At 40.2% G+C, this 25,949-nt stretch overlaps 1 protein-coding gene across 1 annotated transcript in view; it reads right to left on the minus strand.

The window, feature by feature from the left end:
- The window catches only part of tmed8 (transmembrane p24 trafficking protein 8), a 33,279-nt gene extending 8,607 nt beyond the window's left edge, over positions 1-24,672 (minus strand). Inside the window, exons 1-5 of the mRNA XM_039741493.1 lie at positions 24,505-24,672; positions 19,118-19,229; positions 17,875-17,983; positions 17,518-17,644; positions 7,864-8,157 (exon numbers count right to left, since the gene is read on the minus strand). Coding sequence (XP_039597427.1) covers positions 7,864-8,157; positions 17,518-17,644; positions 17,875-17,983; positions 19,118-19,229; positions 24,505-24,517 — 655 coding nt within the window. The 5' untranslated portion in view covers positions 24,518-24,672. The remainder of the gene's footprint in view (positions 1-7,863; positions 8,158-17,517; positions 17,645-17,874; positions 17,984-19,117; positions 19,230-24,504) is intronic.
- Between the last annotated feature and the right edge of the window lie 1,277 nt (positions 24,673-25,949).

A 25,949-nucleotide genomic window follows, 5' to 3' on the forward strand; every position in this document is an offset into this window, starting at 1 on the left:
CTTCCTTTAATACAAACTTGGGGCTTTGTGAGGATTATGTATTTCAAAAACAGAACAATCAGTGGGCGTTGGATACTTCCTAAAGATGCAGGTTGTAAAAGCCCTGAGCAAGGAGAGACACTGTCTTATCCAGGAAGAGGTTTGAGCAGGCATGGAGGGAGAGTGGGTGAACTGGACAGTGGAGCTCAGAGAGCAGGGAGCATGGACAAGGTGGGACAGTGTACTACAGTGCAGGATTACCTGGTCTAACAGCATGCAGGAAGACTTGCATAGTGTCCGCTTCCTTGTGCAAGCAGTCTATGATGCCCTATCCAGCCCAGCAAACCTACACATCTGGGGCAAAAGTGAGACACTGTCCTGTCTTCTATGCTCTGGAAGAGGATCCTTAGAACATCTCCTCAGCAGCTGCCCAAAGGCCCTTGGGGGAGGCCGCTACCGCTTGTGACACAATTAGGTGATCAGGGAAGAACCTGAAAGTATACTCACTGATATCTGGTTCAGCAAGTACCATCACACCATAAAAAAGATCTCACTTTGTGAAAGCTGGAGAGAAACCCTGCCCACAACCAAAAACAAGGACAGGCCTCCTTTCTACGGTCCCCGACTAGCAGCTAGCTGCATGATGACCCGGATAAACAGTTGAAGTTTCCACAACATATATTCATGACATCACTTCGGCCAAACATGATCATCATCTCTGAGGTGACAAAACACCTGATCATGCTTGAACTGACAGTGCCCTGGGAAGAGCAAATGGAAGAAGCAAATGAGAAGAAATGTGTAAAGTACCAGGAACTGTTGGAGAAGTGCCGGGACTGAGGCTGGAAGATCCTCTGTGAGCCCACAGAGGTTGTCTGTAGAGGATTTGCAGGACATTCACTCCGCAAAATCCTCAATCAATTGTGCACTACAGGAGAGGCAAAGAAGGGGGGCATTAAATCTGTGAATGAAACTGCAGAGAAAGTCACCAGGTGGCTCTGGATTAAGAAGACTGATCCGTGGGTGGCTGCTACTGGGATGAAGACAGGGCTTAATCAACTCCGGCTGGGTCACCTGGGTGAGGGTGTCTAATGTTGAAAGACCCGAAACATCCCATGACCCCACGAACATCACTGAAGATGTGTCCTAGGGCATCTAGAAGATGAATTTTACACACAGGCATGCTAAATGTCCTACTGTGATCAACAGCTCCTGATTCCCAGTAATTATTTAGCAGAAGTCTTTAACCAAAACAAGTTATAAAAAGTTAAAAAAGCTTGAAAGACACAGGAGTGATTAGCAGAAAACTACGAAGTTAGTGCTGAAAGGGAAATGAATTAAACTTAAGCACATGAGATCTGGCACTGCAGATATATATTCCAAGTTAGATGACAACACTCCTGGCTAAATGACAAAGTCAGGGCAGACACATTTCAGGAAGAAAGCAGAATGGAAGAAGCACCACATGCAATACATTGTAAAGGGGCATGATTTTAAGGAGCACTTACTACATTCGACCAGGGCTTGCACTATTTACAACTTCATACGTGCCCATAAATCCTCCAAGATCTATCTTTGCCCTACCTGGGCGCAACAAAATTCCACAAAAGTGGAAAAATCCTACAGAAATAAATAAATGTACCTTACAAAAAGGAATATAATCGACTATCATAGACTTTTTGTCCCTGATAATTATTATTTTTGAGAACCAAAACATGTACTGTTGGCTTACTTAACAACAGTGCTATAAAGTATGTATGTGTTTGCTCTTTGTGTGAGACCATGCAATCTGTGTTCACCTTATGCAGGGATGTGCATACAGATCTCAAAAACTAACATTAGAATATATTCAAATGGATGCAAATTTTATATTTGACATTTGATTCTTGATTATAAAAACAGGTGACAGCCCTTGTATATTCCAGGATTAAAAAAACTTAAAACAGGTTGGGGGGCCAGCGCAGTGATGGTCCTGGAAGGCTGATAAGAATCCATAATTCCTTCAGAAAGCAAACAGCAGTAGAGCTATTTCTACTGGTAAAGGCTGGACATTGTTGCCCAAAAGATACAATTTACAGTATGTGGCCTTCACAGAGATAAGCTGTGCAGTATGGAAGGCCAAATAATTGTAAGAAAAAAAATTTGGACGTTAATGTCACTAGGCTTTGCGCCCTAGGAACCAAGTTACATGAACTATTCTATAACATTTCAGTAATAGTTTACTGCTCTGATGCTGATCTGTCTCTTCATAAAACAGGTCATATGATAGCAATTGTCAAGAAGAATTCATAATTAATTGCAGAATTACGGTATTTGAGGGTTCCTCTAGACTAGAGTGTCTCTATCTCTTGCCGTCATCTCATAACAGGCATAAATTTCGAATTTGGTGACAAACACACACAGACAGACAGACACACAACCATCCTTGAGATATCAACGTTTTTGGTATCGGGGACCCTAAAACGTCGAGATCCGTTAAAAACCAGGGATCACAATTTTTGACAAATCTAAAGCTTTTGGTCCTCTCCCATGGGTGGGGAGGGTGCAAAGCAAAAACAGATTGTATTTCATGAAAATGTCCTTTAATGTCATGCTGATGACTTTGCACCTGAAAATGATGACTTACCACATCATAAATTTGATTTAGTAGTTCATAATTGTGAACTACTAACACACACGTTAGACCTAGTATGTCTTGATTTGGTGCTTTATCTTGTAATTTTACTTCAGTGATAATCCCGCCAAACTTCTATGTTAATTAGTTTTCCTGAATTCTATTAAGCAAACTCCTGTCAATCATGAATAATCCACTGCATCCACTGAACAGTGTCATTTCCAGACAGAGGAGTAGCTTCAGTGACAGACTTTTGTCACTGTCCTGCTCCACTGACAGACTGAGGAGATCGTTCCTCCCCCACAATATGCGACTCTTCAATTCCACCCGGGGGAGTAAATGCTAACATCATTTTTTTTTTTTTTTTACCATTTAATTTAATATTATTTCTTTGTATCAGTATGCTGCTGCTGGATTATGTGAATTTCCCCTTGGGATTAATAAAGTATCTATCTATCTATCTATCTATGATGACACACTTTTTTTTTTAGAACTTCATGATTAAGACTTAGGTTTGTACTATCTCATATGTAGGTATCTCATAATCATGATTTACTAACTCATATTTTTGGTTTGACAAGTCTTAATTTGGCTGCACTGTCTTAAAAGTTTAATTTAGTGAATCACAATAACCTATCATGGACAAGTGCTACATCACACTTTATCTTTAATTTGCGTATGAATGCAAGTTGCAAAAACAGCTGACAAATGGATTGGACCACAGAACATGAGATACTGTTCCATAGTTTTCTTGTGGACAATGACTCATTATCAAACACTGTAAATGTTAAAGAAATTTATATTTTAGTCATCAACTCATTTTTCTTCCAAACTCTTCATGTCTGCCAGTGTAAATTCCATCTCACTTTCATGAAAGAAAATGGGATAAAGTGTGATTTTGACACACAGAATAAACAAAGGTGAACAACCCTGACATAGAAGATGGCCAGAATGACTAAACCGCCTGCACTGAAAATAGCTTCAGGCCCTGTAGAGGACACAAATTTAGAAGTAAAGCAATAAGGTGCCACATTTTAATATTATGATGATCAGAAGGAGTTGCTGCTACTGTTGACCTGTACTGCCACATTATATTAGGAAAGCCAACTGTGTTCCATACAAACATTTTTTACCCAGTAGGACCCATATAATCAGGTAACACAGCTTTTGAATATGTTTTTACAGTGTTTTTTTATCAAGAAACCGACATGCATGCATTCCTGGAAGAGACAGGAAGTAAGTGACTCTCACAAATAAAAGTCAGCTGGGTCCTGATTTAAGTGGTGCAGAGGACCTCTTGCTGGTATCAGCTATGTCAATGTATGGCCTTTGTGCGAGTTCTTGTCCATATGGCTACCACCTCAATGCTGGTAAATTCAGAAGACACTACTGATAACAACAACAACATTTATTTCTATAGCACATTTTCATATAAATGATGTAGCTCAAAGTGCTTTACATGATGAAGAAAGAGAAAAAAGCCAAAAAAAATAAGAAAATAGAATTCAGGAAAACTAATTAACATAGAATAAAAATAAGGTCTGATGGCCAGGGAGGACAGAAAAAGCAAAAAAAAGAAAACTCCAGACGGCTGGAGAAAAAAAAAATCTGCAGGGATTCCAAGGCCACAAGACCACCTAGCCCCCTCTAGGCATTCTACCTAACATAAATTACCTCAATCAGTCCTTATGGTATTCAGGGTTCACATGGAAGAACGTAATGATGATGGTCATGTGGACTTCCTTCTGAAGCACTGATTTTCAGCCCTTTTCATCTCATGGCATACATAAACTAATTACTAAAATTCTGCAGCACACCAAAAAATATATCTTTTGCCGATATGACGAACAAATAGGTCAAATTTTGATTGATTAACAAAAAAAAAAAAAAAAATAATAATAATAATAGGAATTAACTACCCTTTTTGCTCCAAAGTGGCTTTATAAAAAAAAATCTTTTTAAAACTATTTATTTATGATACTTTGGAATAAAAAAAATAATTCTCAGAATTATCATGTGCCTTTACTTGTTTACAGTGGTAGTGGTGCTACTTTGCAGTAAAGTGATCACAGGTTCGCATCCAGGGTTTGAGTAGTGAGAAAAGCCCTATATAAATGTAAAGAATTATTTTTATTATAATAATAATACGTGTGTATGTGTGATCAAATTCGGCCACGGTATAATGGGGGATAAAGAGGGACACTAGATGTGCTTGACAATAAGACGCATTCATTGAAATAATTACATATGCAACATTAACATAATGTGTATATTATTTAAGTAAATGTTCATATAAGTTGATTATACAAAATAATTTTTAGTATACAAATGTGTAACAAGTTGGTATGTAAACTGGTTATAAAGGCATGTAATTATACATTTACTAATTTATATTTCTAATATATGAGGGACACACAAAAAGTTTCCACACTTTTATATTTTCAGTAGCGACTGGGAGCCCAATTGAATTGGGCTACAAATTCTACGTTTGTGAAATCCATACTTTCTCTGCAAAGAATTATTTGTTTTATTAAGTCCTTGAAATGATTTTGTTATCATGGCACTGATTTGTGCTTAAAATAGACCTTTTAGGCCGATGTAATGAAGCTGCCTGTTTAAACGGGGCTGCGAGACGTGAACTCAGCTCTTCGGCGCACATCATTTGATTTTTTCTGGCAAACAAATTTTCAAAACAAACTGTATTTATATAGTATAGTTATAGTAATAATTATGTTGCCGTGGTCATTTTAGATCTGAGATTGGCTAAAATTTAAACAATGACCGTTGTTAATACCCAGCCGTCATTACTCAGTTTGCTAATAGATGTCAGAAGGATGGATGCCAAAACCAAACTGCCCAAAGATAGATTTCGACGTACCAAGCAAATAGCGATACGTTCTAAATTACTTACGGTTCCAGAGCTGTCGAAGGGTTTAAGTCAGTCAACGATGTTAGTCCTGGAAAGTACGCCCCACCAAACCAACGTTCTAAAAACCAACTGAACTTACTGTTATCTGCTCGAACCAACACTGACTTACTATACTCGGCCGTCCAGCGGCGTCACTGAAGCATTCAAACATGCAATACTGCGTTCTCGTTTGCCACGTTATGTTCTAACTACAGAGGCAGAGTCCCATTGCATGGTTCTAACTTGTATTGAGTCGAGGTATTGATGCGAACACCATACATACGGGGTATTGACATGAACACCATACATACGGGGTATTGACATGAACACCATACATACGGGGTATTGACGCGAACACCATACATACGGATAGTCTCAAATTATATGTAAGGATTGGAAATGGTGAAGACGGAAGGAGTAGTAACTGGGCATTAAAAAGTTGGTACTACGCTGGGAAAATTGAATCGCAAACAAAGGTGACTGTAGAAAAGTGATTAAATTTGTTTTTGAAATTCTTAATAAAAAAATGTGTGAAAACTTTTTGAACGTCCCAGGTAGTACATGTATATTATTAAAATGATACATAAATCAAATAAAATGGTATCAAATTTGCATCGTAGACTTCTTTTGCATCATATTTCTTTAAAGAACTCTTTAATTAATTTGTTTTAAAAAATCTTGCGGCATACTGTTCTGAAAGAATTAGGTACAGCGCAGGCAGCCAAAGGGAAATCCTTGTAAGGCTCTTCATGTGAGGTAGTTGTGAATCAGAGATGCAGTTTGCTAAGCATTATTATATACTCCTCATGCATGGTGGTAGTCATAGGGGATTGGGGGCACAGAAAGGAGAGAAATGTGTCTATAGGCAACAAGATGAATCGCACTCTTTTTAATTACTGAAGGTATGTTTGGTAAACTTGGGAGGCTGTCCCAGCTGTAGATAATGCACTCCCTCTTCAGTAAGGTCTAAAAAAGAGGCAGACATTGTTTTTTCATTGATGTTGATGGTTCTTTGTTATCCTTCATCAAATGTGGAAGGAGTAAACTTGCACATTGTAAAAGGAAGTTTAAGACAACCAAAAGAAAAAGGTTGAGGCCTGAGCTTGTGGTGACACATCATGAAAATGACATGAAAATTGTGAACTTTGGAGACTACTGTGGAAGTTGCTTAATTGAAATATTTGTACATTTATAGCTTATACAGAAAATTAGGAGAGAAAAAAACATTTTTGCTGGATAAAAGTCCATAGTGTTGTTTCTTTATGTTTCGTGAATGTCTGACTGGATTAAATAAGATGTGCTGTGAGCGCTCCACTGCTGTTGTAGCAATAAATCAGTGATGCGAGTCTCTCTTTCTGTGACGTGCCCCCTGCTGTAGGACATATCTGGCTCAGCCTCCTTTGCTCTACCGGTCATGTCCATTTTGAAGCTGGCTCGAATGTTGGAGGGAAATCTCTCCTTAAATTCTTGTGAACAATGTGACAGAGACAGCTGACTGCTTTTGGACTCCCAGGTTAAACAAGCTGGACAACTGAGCTGCCAGTGTCATTACCAAAGGACTGCCAAACAATGTCCATTTTACTAATTAATGTACTCAACCAGTGGAGCATTGTGAAATGGTGTTAACAGTATATGATTACTATCTTTACTGAGCACAAACTACCGTATATACTTGCATTTAAGTTCTCCCGCGGATAAGTCAGGGCTTGATTTTACCGTATAATTTCTGGTATTTTATAATGTCAGTCATATAAGTTGAATGCGGAAAACTCACACTATTGGTTCAAGAGATTATAATATGGTAACGCCCACCTGAGAGAGTAACCACGGAGCACACTGCCTTTTTTTTCTATGTATTGTGCCTATGTGACCACACGGTAATACTCGAACTATTCCAAAGCAACGTCTGCACTGTTTCGTGTTTTTCGTATCTCACACCCTCATACACCTTTATCGTAAGAGTATCCCTTATCTATGATGGAGCGTTTGATCCAAAGAAAATATGAAGCTGGTTTTAAATTAAAAGTCATTGAAGTGGCGAAAGAAATCGGTAACTGCGCTACTGCAACAAAATTCGATGTGTCTGAGAAACTGACGTGAGATTGAAGGAAGCAAGAAGATGTTAAAAAAAAACAAACTAAGTGTTGTATTTTTGAACGGGTGTGTAAGTCGGGGTCTAATTTTATGGTCGATTTTTCAGGTTTTAAGACTTATCTTATACAGTACATGAGTACATACGATTAATAAATATTTTGAATTCCTTGTAACATGACAACGATAAAAGCAAATAATTCAATATACAACATTCTATAACTTAAATATTTCTGCTATGCTACAGTTGCACTCAAATGTTTCCACCCACCTTCAACATCTTCTTCTTCATCTTCATCTTCACTTGACTCACTCACTTGGACAGTAATGGCTCTGCTTACAACAGGCGTCCAGTCAAAATAAATTCCAAATCCAATGTCATAGTTGTCAGTTGCAAATTCCCAGCAGACCTGCTTTCCCTCGGGAACAGTGGGGACATTGACCGTCAAGACATCTCCACGGTACACAGTCAAGACTTTGCCTTTCTCGTGCCTCAGCTTTGCTTTGAATTCCTTGATGTCTGGAGAGGTCCAGACAGTTGGGACTTGCAGGGGAGGGTGTTGTTCTGCAAGACACAAAGCAAATGGTGAAAGTGGAATGAAACCTTCAGAGAATAATTAACTTTACAGCGATGTCCAGCACTCACAGCCACAATGGTCACAATCCAGGACATCAATAGCCATGACCAAAATGGACCAGGCAGAATGAGAAGACAGGCAAGACTCTTAATTCCAAAGAATAGTAGAGTTTATTAAAACAATTAAAATAGAAGTATTCAAAAGTACCAACAAATAGCGCCTTTTAATAAATAAATAAATGCAATAAATCAAGTCAAATAAAAATGATGTCTTTGGGTGTAAATGAATATGAAAATCCAGTAAATGTATTTAAAATAACCAAAGCTGAGGGGTAAACCCGTCTCATTTTCTCTCTCTCTGTCCTCTTCAGGATATGAAGGATCTCAACAACACAGCCTGTCCAGCACACACACCCAAACTGCCACCCTGTCTGGTTTTGATGGCCCCTCAGGATGCCTTGCTCTTGGCACAGATGCCACAATGCACTCCATCACATCTGCTCCTCTGCTCAGCAGACTTGATTATGGCCACAACACAGAATGTCTGCAACAGCTCTTTAACTTGTTCTCTTAACTTCTCAGCATGACCACAACTGCCTATCCCGCTGTCTATCTTTTTCCTCTCCCGTGAGCAATCACTTCCTTTCCTTTTGTTTCTCTGTAACAAAAAAAAAAAATTCCCAAAAAAAATTAGTTTCACCTCTCACTAACCCATGCCCCCCTTTACCCTCCTCAGCTTTCAGCCAGTGCCCACTAATCAGTGCACAGTTACTATTTAATTGGTATTTACCATCTTAAGCAAACGCAAACTCACACTCACACACACACACACACACTTGCACACCTCTCAGCAGCCCAAGTAAATCTAATGGGTTGTGCTAAAAGAGAAAATACTTTTCCCCAATATAAATGCTTCTTCTAAAATTTGATAAATTAGATTTGGCCATATTTTGATTTTTCCAGTTTCAAATAGAATAGGACATCAGTTACCCACTGACTTAAAAAGAGTTGGGCTGGGATTCTTCCAATTGAGTAAGATAAGTCTACACGCTAGTAGTGTGGTACGGAATAGGCAATTATAATCCAACTTGTCCTTCTCCATTTTCAGCCCCTCTGGGAGTCCACCAAACAAAGCTGTTAATGGATTAGGAATGATGGTGATACCAACGCTGTCTGATAGACATGCAAAGATTTTGTCCAGAATTATGTTAATTTGGTGCCAAGAACATGTGGCCTAGTGAGGCTGGAGCTAGACTGCAACATTCACACAATGAATCTTGGCCTGGATACATTTTGAACAATTTTAAACAAGATAAATGCACTTCATTTTAATCGTAATTTAACTTAATCCTGATACTCTATATGTTCAATTCATCATAACAACTATTCATGGTGGCTCTAAAATCGGTACTGACCCCTACTCTCTTTTCTGTTTCTTTTTCCGGTTTCTTTGTGGTGGTGGCCTGCGCCACCTCCACCTACTCAAAGCTTCATGATGTTCCAACAATGATGGATGGATTAAAAGGAAGAAGTCTACGTGACCATCATCATCATCAAGTCCTTCCGTGAGAATCCTAAATCCAAAGAGGACTGTTTCATTTATGTTAGGTAGAATGCCCAGAGGGGACTGGGCGGTCTCATGGTCTGGAATCCCTACAGATTTTATTTTTTCTCCAGCCGTCTGGAGTTTTTTTGTTTTTTCTGTCCCCCCTGGCCATTGAACCTTACTCTTATTCGATGTTAATGTTGATTTATTTTGTTTTATAATTGTGTCTTTCATTTTTCTATTCTTTAATATGTAAAGCACTTTGAGCTACTGTTTGTATGAAAATGTGCTATATAAATAAATGTTGTTGTTGTTGTTGTTCAATAAAAGATTTGAAGTTGGATGATTGAATGCTTTGCGCATATGGAATTAAGAGTGTACTGTATGCGTGGCTGCCTTCCACTTCTTTTCTGAGAAGTTAAGTGAAAGATCTTTTTTTTCTTTGTTTTTATTTTGTTTCATGATGAACCTCATTTGATGTGAAACTAGTGATCATTTATCAGGCAGACTAAAGGTGAAGTTTATCTCAAAATTCAACCTTTATTTAGTCATAGATATAACAATTGAAAAACAAAACAACATACTGTAAGATACAGAATGCATCTCCATTTTTCTGTTTTTGTCATTAAACCTAGATACGTGCTGAAAGTGTAAATGATCTCTTGAACCATGTTGCATTTATGACACTTTTCAGGATCTGATCACTTGTCAAACCACTAAAACAGAATTTATAGTCCTGAGGATGAGTAGGGTCATTAGTGATATGGTGAGGTCTGCTGTACATGTTGATGATCCACTATTGTTTTTTTGAAACTAACCAGATTATTTCTTTAATCTTTCTGCAAAACTTATACACAGAAGATTGGTAAAATCCTGCAGTTAAAATTCAGATTATTGTTTTTGCAAGGAAAAGAAAATTTTGCTGAAATATTGTTGATTAGGGCGGCACGGTGGCACTGCTGCTGCCTTGCAGTAAGGAGACCTGGGTTCACTTCCCAGGTCCTCCCTGCGTGGAGTTTGCATGTTCTCCCCATGTCTGTGTGGGGGTGCTCCGGTTTCCTCTCACAGTCCAAACAGATGCAGGTTAGGTGCATTGGTGATCCTAAATTGTCCCTAGTGTGTGCCATGCGGTGGGCTGGTGCCCTGTGCTGGCTTGGATTGGCTCCAGCAGACCCCCATGACCCAGTGTTATGATATAGCGGGTTGGATAATGACTGACTGACACTAGGAATCTTTGAAAGGAAGAGACTTTAATATGTTTTATATACACACGTGGACAAAATTGTTGGTACCCTTCAGTCAATGAAAGAAAAACTCAAAATGGTCACAGAAATAACTTTAATCTGACAAAAGTAATAATAAATAAAAATTCTATGAAATTTAACCAATGAAAGTCAGACATTGCTTTTCAACCATGCTTCAACAGAATTATTTAAAAAATAAACTCATGAAACAGGCCTGGACAAAAATGATGGTACCCCTAGAAAAGACTGAAAATAATGTGACCAAAGGGACATGTTAATCCAAGGTGTGTCCACTAATTAGCATCACAGGTGTCTACAATCTTGTAATCAGTCAGTGGACCTATATATAGGGCTCCAGGTAGTCACTGTGTTGTTTGGTGACATGGTGTGTACCACACTCAACATGGACCAGAGGAAGCGAAGGAAAGAGTTGTCTCAGGAGATTAGAAAGAAAATTATAGACAAGCATGTTAAAGGTAAAGGCTATAAGACCATCTCGAAGCAGCTTGATGTTCCTGTGACTACAGTTGCACGTATTATTCAGAAATTTAAGATCCATGGGACTGTAGCCAACCTCCCTGGACGTGGCCGCAGGAGGAAAATTGATGACAAATCAAAGAGACGGATAATACAAATGGTAACAAAAGAGCCCAGAAAAACTTCTAAAGAGATCCAAGGTGAACTTCAAGCTCAAGGAACATCAGTGTCAGATCGCACCATCCGTCGTTGTTTGAGCCAAAGTGGACTTCATGGGAGACGACCAAGGAGGACACCATTGTTGAAAACAAATCATAAAAAGCCAGACTGGAATTTGCCAAACTACATGTGGACAAGCCACAAAGATTCTGGGAGAATGTCCTATGGACAGATGAGACAAAAATTGAACTTTTTGCCAAGGCACATCAGCTCTATGTTCACAGACGGAAAAATGAAGCATATCAAGAAAAGAACACTGTCCCTTCTGTGAAACATGGAGGAGGCTCTGTTATGTTCTGGGGCTGCTTTGCTGCATCTGGCACAGGGTGTCTTGAATCTGTGCAGGGTACAATGAAATCTCAAGACTATCAAGGGATTCTAGAGAGAAATGTGCTGGCCAGTGTCAGAAAGCTTGGTCTCAGTCGCAGGTCATGGGTCTTGCAACAGGACAATGACCCAAAACACACAGCTAAAAACACCCAAGAATGGCTAAGAGGAAAACATTGGACTATTCTAAAGTGGCCTTCTATGAGCCCTGACCTCAATCCTATTGAGCATCTTTGGAAAGAGCTGAAACATGTCGTCTGGAAAAGGCACCCTTCAAACCTGAGACAACTGGAGCAGTTTGCTCATGAGGAGTGGGCCAAAATACCTGCTGAGAAGTGCAGAAGTCTCATTGACAGTTACAGGAATCGTTTGATTGCAGTGATTGCCTCAAAAGGTTGTGCAACAAAATATTAAGTTAGGGGTACCATCATTTTTGTCCAGTTTATTTTTTTAAATAATTCTGTTGAAGCATGGTTGAAAATCAATGTCTGATTTTCATTGGTTAAATTTCATAGAATTTTTATTTATTATTACTTTTGTCAGATTAAAGTTATTTCTGTAACCATTTTGAGTTTTTCTTTCATTGACTGAAGGGTACCAACAATTTTGTCCACGTGTGAGATATTGAGATACTGTCCGAGTCTTCAAGACTTATTATTATTTCTTCTTGAGCAGAAATGGGTGGGAGGTGAGGAAAACTGGGCAGGTTCCTTTTAGAAAAATTTCTGATTTGAAAGTAGTGGGAAAATTGTGTGGATGGGAAGTTAAATTTGAAGGGTAATTGTTCATGCAAAGACATGATCTCTATACACTTCTCTTAAGTGTTTTAATCCTGGATGCTTTCCAAACATTAAATACTGTGCAGGTTTGAGAAGGTAGAACCATGTAGAGGTGCAACAGATAAAAGCTCCTCTGTCTTGAAGTGCTTACTGCATTGGTTCCATATTCTGAGTAACTGATGTACAATTAGATTATCAGTATATTGACAATAAATTGTAGTTACTATGGCACAAAACAGGGCATATAAAGAATTACAGTAAGATTTGCCTGTAAACACCAGATTTCTTTGCCAAAGAAACTAATGGCTACTTTACCTTTTTCTTGTTGGTATATGCACTGTAACATTAAGGTTATCCATTACCGACTGCATTATTTGTTCTTATGTACACTTGTTGCATTTATTTTATTATGCTGGTAAGCTTGAATATCTGATCCCGAACTGTAATGCTACTTCCTTTGGTACACACCATATAAAGCTCCATGTTGTTAATGGGGCAATATAAAATAATGATTAAAGGATACATAGACTGAGATTTCGATCTGTTGGACATTCTAAAGTGTAAAAAAAAGACAATACTGTATACAGTACATCTTAAACGGCCCTGCAGCTCTGACAAAGCTAGAATAATACAAACTATCTGAAGAAAGACACTTAAGCATTTCCCATCCATTTTCTAACCTGCTTAGATGTGCTGCTAGCCAATCAAAGTCACTTCTGTGTGAGTGAGTATGCCCTGTGATGGGTTAGCACACCATCCTGAGGTGGCTCATGCCTTGAATAGTGCTGAATCGATAACCTCTGGCATTCTGTGCCCCTCTACTGGGTTGACAGATTAGAAAATGGATGAATGATGAGCTATCTGAGAGACCTGTTGGGACACAGTAGTGCCTTTTCCAGGTGCCTTGTAGTTTTAGGAACTTGGATTTGAATTCAAATCCAAGTTCCTATCTGTCAGGAGTTAGCATGCTCTCTCCTTATCCATGTGGGTTTATTTTTCCTCTGATTACCCCTACATCCTTAAGACATGCATGATGGGTTATTTCACAACTCTATGGTGGCCCCATGCAAGTGAGTGTAGGAGCGCACATGCCTGTTTCCTATTGTGGACTGGCAACAAGTCCAGGGATGGTGCCCGATGTGCTTGATGATTGTTGTGATGTGAGATTTTACATATAACTTGATAAATGTTTTGTATGTCTTTATTTATAATTTAGGCAAGCCAATGTAATTTAGTGGTACCTTGGTGAGAGGCATTCTTGTTTATCCCCCCCATGTTTACGACTTTTCTTTGTAATTTTACGACAGGATTTGGGGGATGTGTCTTAAACCAGTTTGATGAGCATTTCTTTGCTAAAGTCTTTTCCCCCATCCCCTACACAAAGCCAGGTTAGCGTAATATATGGTCTTGGGGGGGCAGGAGATAAGATGTTCTATTTCACCCATTGGTCTGAGGTATGGCTGTTTGGAATTGGCTTGTCTCAGAGGCCTTCAAGTACCATGATATCCTATTCGCTGTAGGGAGTTGGACAGAAAACCTATAAATCTGCTTGCTCAAACACATTCTCTCTGACTGACCCACATATGATGAAGAAGCATCTCTCTCTAACCAACATATGATGGAAGAAGCATCTCTCTTGCTAACCTGTGATGATGAAGACAACACAATGAAGAGCACAGCTCAGCAGCCATATTGAACAGACATGTTGCTGAAAGCTGAGCACCAACGATGCCTTAACTAGAGACATTTTAAGTAACTGCAAGTCTGTGTGCCACCTGAGTTACACATCACCATTTTATCAGGTTGTATGGTTGCCAATATTCAAATGTACTTTGCATTTTGTTATTATTAATGAATATTATCAGTAATACATTATTTTATGTGTGACTTAACTCCTGCTTGTCTTTTTACTACATCTAATTGCCTGAGGTTATAGATATAGAAGGGAAGGTGGGGATGGTAAGTCTGTGAGATTAGGTATTCTAAGGCTACATATTAATAATACAATAGGGGACAGTAGAGCAATATATATTACTCTACCAAGATAAAACAATGATGCAGGAATAAACTCAGACCACCTTGTAAAATAAATTGGACAAAGTCCATTTGATAAATGCTGGAAGGCACACTGTTAGATAACACAATGTTAGATGACACATGCATATTCACCCAAATGCTTCCCCAAACTATTAATCTTATTTGGAATTGCAGGGAGGCAGAGAAAGACACAGTATCAAAGGGCACAACACATGGGCGAGAGAGCAGCACTCCGACACAGCCAAAGACACACACTAGACTAGCAACACTAATCGGCCCAAATGAATGGCCATTGGATGGGAGATGCAAACTCCACATGCAGGAGCTGAATCCGAGTCCAGACCCTGTGAGGTGACAATGCTGCGTTTTAAAATCAGCCAGGTGAGTGAGCCATTATTGAAGCTCTTTCTTTGTTTAACTACAAATGCATTCAGCATGTGGAAATGACAAGATTGTTTATTCAAAATGTGGTGTACAAACATTCAGTGATAATGAAGAATGACATTAGTTTTACATATGCAAATTCACAAACCAACAAAGCCTTAAAATATCTAGCACACGATGATGAGCACAACCTGAGGAGTGGAGGATGGAGTAGAAATTAAGAAGGGAGTGAAACTAAAGCAAGAAATAAAGTAAATGTAATTAATATTTTTATTGGATCATGCATGTAAACCATAGATTAGGGCTTTCTGCTTGGTTAGTAAGTAGCGGACTCCATTTCAATTTTCTTCATCCTGTGCTGCTTACACTTTATGCATGCACTTGTGTAAATGGACTTAATGGCCTGCTCTTTCTCTTTTCTGTGCTGCACACTGAATGTGTCCACTGGATCAAAGGAGAGAACTTGCTTGTTTTGGTGAGCATTTTGCCCCTTCCCTACTGGAAACAATGGGGTCAAAGAGACAGTGAGTTTTCCCATCAGGGACTCCCAACTTTCCTCCCACATCCCAAAGTCTTGTCAGGTAAATGAACTGACAACTCTAAGCTGGTTCCATGTGAATGTGAGATATGCACAAAAATGTTTGACGATAAGCTGATTGCAGCCTTCCAACCCATGGGCACTGGCACCAGGTGGTCTTGAACTGAATAAGCAAGTTGGTAAATAGATGGTTAGGCAGACAGCTAATGCTTCACTTTCATTCCAAAATATTAAACCAACAGGTGCAGTGGTAGCACCAGGATTCACATCCCAGGTCCTCCTTATGTGGAGTTTGCATGTTCTCCTCGTGTCTGTGTGGCTTTCCTCCAGATGCTCTGGCTTTTTCCCACACTCCAAAGACTTGCAGGTTAGGTGGATTGGCAACACTAGATTAGCCTCTGTGTGTGTGTGTGTGTTCACCCTGTGATGGACTGGCACTGTCCAAGGTCTGTTCCTGCCTTGTGTCCTATGCTCGCTAGGATAGGCTCCAGCACCTCTCCTCAGCCTTGGTCTGGATTAAGCAGGTTAGAAAATGACATGACAAATTCCACCAATAAGAAGTCATACTTTTGTGTTATTAGAGAAGTAAATAAGGCTTGTGTTTTTTTTCAGTGGAACAGATAACACAATTATCATTACATATGAACGGGGAAATTTACAAAATACGTATAGGGTGGTCCAGATCTAATTATGCAATTTTCCTTACGCTATAACTTATTAAGTTTATTACATAGAAAATCACCTGAAAAATCCCAGACCATCGAGAAGTGTGCGAACTGACGACATGAAGAATCATCTTTGCACCGAACTGGAATCGTCCCCGCATAAATCAAAGTCATCCAGACGATCTGGATCTGTATAATTAGATCTGGACCACCCTGTACTTATAACATGGAGCGATAATTGTAAACTTACTGCTCAATAACTGTGCAAAAGCAAAGCAGACATGACAATTAATAAAGAACAATGCAGGATAGATAGAGAAAGTGGCACTACTGTTTACTTAAATTAAACTGGTAAAGTAATCCGCTGCTGGAGTATGTGAATTTCCCCTAGGGATTAATAAAGTATCTATCTATCTATCTAATCCATTTAAATTACAGAATATGAAGATGGAAATATAAAGGAAATCAAAAAATGTTATGTTTCCAGACAATAGAATCACATTAAATAAACAAACATCATGTCACAGGAACACTGGAAACATTTTCAAACTCCTCATAAACAGTGACTGAGAAAGAATTTGAAATGGAGTAACAAAACCAATTGTGCTAATCTACAAAAACCTTACAAAGCCCACACAATCCAGTGCCGGATCACAGGGGCTGGAGTCTGTCCCACCAACATTGAGTACGGGAATCAAACCTGGATGGGGTCACGTGGGGTACACTCGTGCGCTCAGTCATACAGAGTCACTTAGAGACATGAATTAGTTTAACTTTCATAGCTTGTGGATATGGAAAGGAAAGCCAGACTATCCAGATAAAACCACATGCAGATACTTGGGGAATGTGGAAGTGTGACACAGGTAGTGACTCGGCTGGAGTCAAGCACAGGACTTTAAAGCTGTGAGACAGTGTGGCTAACAACTACACCACCATCCCACCAAAAAAAACTATAAATAAACATGGATACATTCTTAATCCTGCTTATTTTATTTAATTAGGGGTCATGGAGGGCCAGAGGCTATTTAAAGATAAATAAGAATAAACAGAAAAGCAACAAATCAGTGATTCAGCTAATGTATACTTTTACTGTATAATGCTGCTTCATAGAGTTTAAAGTAAAAAAAATCACCTTTTATGCTCTCTGCTGCAAGCCGAGCCTCAAGAGCGAGGGGGTCAGAGCGATACACGGACTCAGCAGGAACATTCTGGCTAAGAGTTGAATTAGTCCAAGTAGGTGCTTTTCCTTCTTCAAGATTCTAAAAACAAAACATGATCCACATTACTCGTTAGTATGCCATCATATCCACAGAATCCAAGAACGATTAGCAAATGTTTTAGCCATTTACCCTTTCCATGTATGAAAGTGAAGTGAAATTTGATATCAGAGATCTGAGGCAAATAGAGGCGGCATTACATGGCCAGTGACCAGAAGAGACGTAACTGTCACAAAGAAGTCGGGTTTGGAGCAGCAATAACTTATACTTACCTTGGCAGGTGATGATTGGTTGCAGAGCTTTGAAGCAGCATCTCCTGAGGGCTGTGCCTCCTGCTCAGAAGTCTGCACGGAAAGTTGGGAATTTTCTGCTTGATGAAGCCTTTGGGGAAAGCACAAAGTAAACACTGTTCATCTGTGCACAATCCCAGGATATTACAACTAAAGATATTCTGCACTTATAGACACTGCGTCTCAGGACACCACCAGAGAGCTGCTCACGGAATAGACAGCAAGGAGGAACAAATACTGGCTGGCCACAACGTCGGCATAAACCAGTCAAGGATAAAATGGAACTGGTTGCTGTTCATTACTTATCTTACTACTCGACAAGCAGAATACTCCTTCAGTCTCGACACTCATATCAAATGGAGTTAACCTTCCCTGTTGGTTTTCTTCATTGTTTCCCTTAAGTTGTGTCATACTTCTAATCAATTTGTTTTAGCATAAATTTCTGACCTTTTGTATGAATAAAATCAAGGGAACACAGAAAGGTTCACAAACAAAATACACGAAAGAAGGAGAGATATCAAAACTAGCAGAAAAGACCACCTCTATGTACCACTGTGAGAAGACAAACAGAATGTTGGGTTGAGAAAGTGGATCTTCAATTCAAAACTACTACTACTTTACAAAAGATGACTTTTTGCAAATGGTGTATTCAACAATGTTTCAGTAAAAGCACACGTTTGAGATGTTGTGATCATTTCACTAGATACCTGACATTTCCATTATGGGAAATGACTAATTTGAGATTTCTTTCATGGACATTTTGATATCGTTTCCTGTTGTTTGAGTTGGGTCCCGATAGGAGGGACTGGATTATCGTCATTCTCCCTAAAAGCACGAGATTACAAATTTTTCTCAGCCATCACTACAGATTTCTTTTTGGTATATTTCATGAATCTGAAGCAAATACAAAAATTCAAGTGAGGCTCTCTTTTCAAAAGTACAAGTTCACAGAATGACACACATCAAGTACTGGAATTTAGTTGCCGTCTTCCTGAAGGAATACAGTACTTATTTATTGTATGATGGCACTAATCACAAAGATTTCAAGCCTACTGTTGCTGTTCCCTGGTGTCTCTCACAGTTGTAGGCTGACATTTAAAGTAGTCAACCTTTTTCTGACAAAGACCATCAATTTAAAGCTTACATGAGACAAAACAACAAAAGATAGCCTGGGACCTGACTCTTTGTTTTTATCTCTTTAACTGTGAGTTATAACAGCAAATACCTCTCTTGGGAATGATGCTGACAATTCTCAGATGTGATTCCTGGAAATGAAGAGAGAGACAAAGCAGCCAGACGGGAATTCACTGCTGAGACTGGGTCGAGATTCTCCATCTCTGAAATAAAGAAGGGTTTGAATAGCTCATCAGGATGAGGATTTGGTTTGGTATGAAGCATACAATGTTTCACAATTATCCATCCATCTATTGAATCCACTTAACAAATTAAAGGTCGTGGGGAACTGGAGGCAATTCAAACAGCACTCTCACATGGGGTCACTTTGGCAGCACCAATTCACCTAAAACATCCATCTTTGAAATCCTGGGGGGAAAAACCACTGCACCCAAAGATAAATGGAGAGCATGTCTGCTCCACACACAAGCAGTGACCAAGCTGTGATTTGAACCCGGTCTCCTGGAAATATGGCTGCTATGCCATCAAGCTTCTACGATGGCGTTATCATCGTACAGGTACCAACTATAATGTTCTGAAAAGGGTCAAAAGGTTACCTACTGTATTTGAAAATCTCTAAAAGAAGACTACTGGGGGCAATCTGCTGGTTTAACACAGCTGTCAGCTCTCCACATCAAGCCATACAGAGCACATTTTAGTTAAAAACAGATGGAATAAATGTGAGGCGTCACTCACCTAACTTCCGAGGGAATCGCGCTACGTTTTCCCAGCAAAGAAACCCACCAAATCATCTGGGCCTTCATAAATCATTAACAGGGAAAACTTATTTGGACTCACTTGCTTGTTATTGTGAGCCTCTTTGTATAAAATGCAAAAGCCAAAGGGTGATCCTGCTACTCTGTGTCACCTCCATTGTATTATTTAAGAACTTGAGAAATGAAATAAGTTACTGATACAGTAAAGCAAGCAGCCACAATGCAAACAGGACTGCTTTAAGGTTTCCTTTTTTAATGTTGAAGTATAGGAAGTTGATTAATCTGATAACATTTGTGCACAAGTGTTTCATATAAACCCTGTGTGCTCAGTGGACAGTGACTGCTCCAAGCTAAAAGGCACACAACAATAACCCCGCTATGTGGCAATGGTCACCTGCACCTGCTTTTCATTTTGTATTTTTTTTAACAGACCAGCTAAAGATTTTAGTGCTGTTGTTTATAAGCCACTTTACTTGTTTCCTTTGGTCAACCTGTAGAACTGACCAGTTCAACTGTCATTGAACTCCTCTTCACTATCTTTAGCTCACTATTCTAAAGTATACTTTATTATTAGAGAGTTCCACCCATCCATTATTGAACTCCCTTAGCTAGGTTTAGGACTGAAGGAGCTGGAGCACTGGGGGCAAAGCTAGACAACCCATCACAGGGTCCACTCATGCACAGGCCAGTATTTGGGAACCTTAGAGAGTCAATAACTCACCTAACACGCACAATTTTAGAATGATGGAGAAAGAGCACCAGGGGAAAAATGTGCAAACTCCACAGAGACCATGACTTGGCTGGCACTTCAATCAATCCCCCCGGGCTGTGAGTCAGCAGTGGTAAGACTATATTTAGTTAATGAAACAACTTTCTTCAACACTTTCACGTTTTTCATTAGCCTGTCATTTTTTATCACAACACTCAGGCTTACTGTAAGTCGGTATTTAACTGGCCTCTAAACAATGATTTCTAAGAAAATATGAAATCTAGACCATCATTCTTGGCTTTTGGTTTCTATACCAAGCTTATCTTTAAGGGCTGGCATGGTGACACGTTGCCTGTAAATTCAATTATTGATTCAACTGTACAGACGCAAGAGTGAGTGTGGTCAGTGGTGGAGTGGTGTCCCATTCAGAGTTAATTCCGGCCCTGCACCAGTGAAGTCAGGATGTGTTATGGCCCCCCTGTTGCTGAACAAGAAGGTTCATAAAATGCATAGTGGGTGTCAGTGTTACGCCAATCTGATTTTTTTCCCCATGTGTATTACTTACACATCACTACAGCCATTGGTCAAGTGGCTTCTCCTGTATATTGGACATGGCATCACAGTAGACAGGAGAAACTTAGATATGCGCTGGCTCAGCTGCTGGCCACATTTTTAGATACATGCCTGCACAGCTTTGTTTATCATTAGTCTTCTCAGCTTGGCCTTGCTGGCCAGCAGACATCTGTTTTTCCCCATGATTCAACATCATGCTGGATTTTCTGTTTTTCCTCTTCTGTGGTGACATGGTTCCCCCAGGGACAGTGCCTCTGGAGTGGTGATCCACATCTTTAAGAAAGGGGACTGGAAGGTGTGTTCCAAGTTTATGGGGAGTCACTCTCCTCACCATCCTGAGGAAGACCTATACTAGGGTTCTGAGAAGGAGAGTCCGGCTGTTGGGCAAACCTCAGATTCTGGAGGAACAAAATGGATTTTGTCCTGGTCATATAACACAGGATCAGCTTTCTACCCTTACAAGAATTCCTGAGGGTTTATGGGAGTATACCCAACCAGTCCGTAAGTGCTTTGTGTCCTTGAGATGTCCTTTGGAGGGTGCTTCTGGAGTATGGGGTGCATTCTATTTGGTCCCTGCACTACCAGTGTGAAAGCCTGGTGGGCATAGCAGTATGTGAGACTTGTTCTTAGTGGATGTGGGACTCTGCCAGGGCTGCTGTGTGTCCTCGATTCTGTTCATAACTTTTACTGTGTGTTCAGAATTTCTAGGCGCTGCCAAATAATGGAAGGTGTTCAGTTCAGTGACCCCAAGTTCGCATATCTTCTTTTTCCAGTAGAGGTGGTCTTATTAACTTCATTGACCTGTACCTCAGAAATGCAATGGGGTGGTTGCCAGTCAAGTGTGAAGCAGCCAGGATGAGGATCAGCACCTCTAAGTCAGAGATCATGGATCTCAGCCAGAAAACGGTAGAATGCCCTCTCCAATTTGGGGATGAGGTGCTTCCTTAAGTGGTGGAGTTTAAGTATCTCTGGGTCTTCTTCATGAGTGAGAGAAGAAGGGAGTGGAAGATTGACAGGTGGATCAAAGCGGCATCCACAAACATGCGGATTTTGTACCAGTCAATCATGGTGAAGACAGAGTTGGGCCAAAAGACAAAGCTCTCGATTTACTGGTTGATCTACATTCCTACCTTTATGTGATGTCATCATATCCAGCCATTTTCTGCAGCTTATCCAGGTCCAGGTTGTTGGGACAGCAGTCTGAGTAAAGAAGCTCAGATGTCCTAGTAGTGACCAAAAGAACTAGATTGTGAATACAAATGGCAGAAATGTGCTTCCATCACAGGGTATCTGGGCTCAGCCTTAGAGTTTGGGTGAGGAGCACAAATTAGAGCTGCTGTTCCTACATTTCCAAAGCATCCAGTTGAGGTGGTTTGGGTACCTGATTAGGATGTCTCCTGGACATTTCCTGAAAGTGCTGTTGTGGACATGTGCAACCAGGAGGAGACCTCAGAGCAGACACAGGGCACGATATGACAGATCATCTCTCTTAGCTGGACTGGGACCGCCTCAGTGTTCCTCCAAAGGAGTTGAAGGAGGAGGTGGTAGGGAAAAGGGGTGTCTGAGCTTCTTTACATAGAATGTTGTCCCCACAACCCTGGACCTGAATAAGCTGCAGAAAATGGATGGACATGATGACGTCATATCTTTGGTGTGTGCTACACATTGCTGCTTGTAACAAATGATAATGTTGTGTCTGTTCATCGGTAAACTGAGATGTATAATGTGAAAAGAAATGCATAATGCTTTACTTGAATTGAACAAATTCGGTAAATGTAAAGATGGATTTCTTTTATGCTTATGTGTAAAAACAGGGTAAAAGGCAAACTAAACAGGTTACATTGCATTTTTACTGCTTCTAACCTATTTTTGTATAAAATGAGAATGCCCTGGACACAACGCCAATCTATCAAAGGGCAAACTCGTACAAAAGGGCTCACTCACTTACTCCCAGCCAGTTGAGAACCGCTAATTAGCCTAACATGATTAGAATATCAGAGGAAAAAAAAAAGAAAACTTGAAGAGGAACCCACAGAGGACAAGGATTACATAGAAAGCTACACAAATATTGATCAAGGTGGGTTTCAGGGACACTTACTGGGAGGCTTAGTCCCAGCTCTCTGACAGCCAGGGTGGGGTCCCCTTGGAGTTTTTGAGCTGTTGATGTTGGGGTTTGGTGTCCAGCTTAGAGTTTTCATGCTGTTTGTGGATGTTGTCAGAGGGGTGAATGAGAGAAACTATAAGGTAAGGCCATAGAAGTTCTGGGACTAAGGGCATACTTAACTTTAACACGGAGACTTGGGCTGTCGACGATCAGGGGTTATATGTCTGAAATCAGCCCCTCAAGCCACCTCTTATGACTCAACTGGTGGGATTAAGGCCAAACTTCCAGAAGCAGTGGGATAGTAATGGTCATTTTACTGTCTGCAGCACTAGCATTTTTTATTCAATATAAAGTGGAAACCACTATAATTGTTTGTTTTTTTTTCTTTCTAATAGAGTACAAATATATTTTTCAGATGGATTGGTCACTCTCTACTTATCATCTGTGAGAGTTGGCTTGAGTGCACGATTTATGCCGGTCTTATTTTTCTCCCTAACAACTTGCTAAAATAACACAGCCTTCAAGTTGAGACTCATTTTACTTTCATGTTCTTTGATGTCCTGGTGTCTGATCCAGGGTTGGCATGTTCCATTTTACCCATTATACTAACATCTAGCTTACTGTTAACTCATTCTAGAAAAGAAGGTTTTGAAAATAAGTGAAACTGTAAAAAGGTGGAGTTTGCAAAAATGTATGCTTGGCCAGTTGTAGTGGGAATGAGCATACAATGCATATAAAAACTTCTCCTTTCTCCGTGCTGGGTGCTAAGGCTGATTTCCACACTTTTTCCAACAAATGTATTTCTTATGCTGGTTTAATTTCTTCTTGATCACAGTGGCAGTAGGATTGTTTAGTGATCTGACGGCGCCTAATCTCTGGACGCCCCTTCTAACATTCTCGAGTTAAATGTGTATGCCAGCTAATGCCTCTACAGCATTAGCCAAAGGTGGCGGCTTCCTCGGTGGCCTAAAAGCAGTCCATATAAAGAACCATCACAGAACATTTGGGCCACGGACTGACAGTCAGTTTACTCATCTGCCAAATTCGGGTTTAAGATGACCTGACTTTTCAAAAACGGGTAGGAAACACACAAGGACTCCTGACTTACGCTCTCGAAAACACATGATAGAAGCTTGCCGGTTTTTCCCAAATATGATTTATAAATATCAATAACATCTGCCATCATTTGGCCAAGCGTCCGTGTGTCGTAACGGCGCATCAGACTGCAAAGCCTCTGTCTGTGTCGCGGCTTCCTTCAGGAAATGATCTGTTTTGGGCAACCCTGCTAATGCCTGTCGACTGAAAAAATTGTTAATTTGATTTTAATCAAATCTTACCTTCATTCTCCATCTCTGCTGGGCAGGGCAACACAGCCCCGATGGACGGCGAAGTAGCTTGCTGGCTCGTAGTCTCTGCACTCGATCGAACCGGGTTGCCGAGAGACGCGCAGCGCGTTCACATAAACCAAACAGCCTGCCGCGCGTGTACGAGCAAACATACGGTCCGAAAACAGCCGGAAATGATCGAACAGGGAGCGAGGGAGCGCGCGTGCACGTCTCCGTGCCCACGTTCTTCGACGCTTATCGATGATGAGGGCCGTTTGTACTGAGCAGGAGGGGAAATAGTAGAAAAACGGAGCTTTTGGGGGGCGTCATTCGAAGGAATAAAGTACGTGATTTATTTAAAGATGTCCAGGACTGTTCTCTGAAATATTATTTTAATCCTTATTTTAACGCAGCATCATTAAAAGTAAATGAATACGTTTTCACAACCTCATGTAAAGTAACACTTTTTGCTAAATTAATTTTTGTATAAGCCTTAACGTTTGCGTGTTGCTTTCCGCAAGGAAAATTGACAGAAACCATATCATCGAACAGTTTGCAACGTCTAACTGGTGGTGACATCATTGATCAATGATTCACATTGGAACATCATGGCAGGCCATCTCTGCTGGATATTACATTTACTTATTGGACTGACGAATTCAATGCAACTTCAAACTGTTGAATGATACAGTTAATTTCTTTTGTTTTCCTAATCTGTGCACAGGCAGGTGAACTGACATTTTGCTCAACGTCATACAGCCTCATTAGTGGGGTTTGAACCCACGACCTCAAGTCTATGAGGTTGAAAGCCTACACAAACATACACAATGGAGTCAAAAAGAACATTCCAAGCAACTATGTGAAAAGGTGATGAATACATGAAACGTCACTGAATATCCAAGCCCAGTTAAATCAGATATTAAGATCTGGAAATAGTATGGGACAGCTGGAAAACTGCCTAGAGCAGATCATCCATGAAAAGGCAAAAACAGTAATGAGGGAGGAAAGTAAGACCTTTCTGAAAACTCTGAAGGAATTAAAAGATAAGACTGGAGAGGCTATGTAGACAACAACTGTTGCCTGGGTGCTTTCACAGTGGCAGCTTTACGGCAGGATGACCAGATTATTAAAGTCACAAACCAAGGCACTTGTGCATAGGCTGACCATAAAATATGAAAAAGCCACCTTTCCCCCCAGTAACAAAAGATCTATCAATGTTCACGTTCCAAAATTGGTGTGCAGGTAGATTCATTCATTGTGGCCTCTAAATTGTGATTTGAGCGTATGGGTCGTTAACCTGCATCCAGCCCTGCAAGCAGGTCCCCCAATTTACAAGGGAAAATCTGGGGGTTGGTGGCAGGATTGGAACTCCAGCTACTGTAAGAAACCTCACACTGTTGCAGTGCGGTGCCAAGGTATCACTCGTCTCATGGCTGCACTCGGGTCCCAATCCGGGT

This window comes from Polypterus senegalus, chromosome 18 (genome assembly GCF_016835505.1).
Source record: "Polypterus senegalus isolate Bchr_013 chromosome 18, ASM1683550v1, whole genome shotgun sequence".
In the NCBI taxonomy this organism is placed as follows: domain Eukaryota; kingdom Metazoa; phylum Chordata; class Cladistia; order Polypteriformes; family Polypteridae; genus Polypterus; species Polypterus senegalus.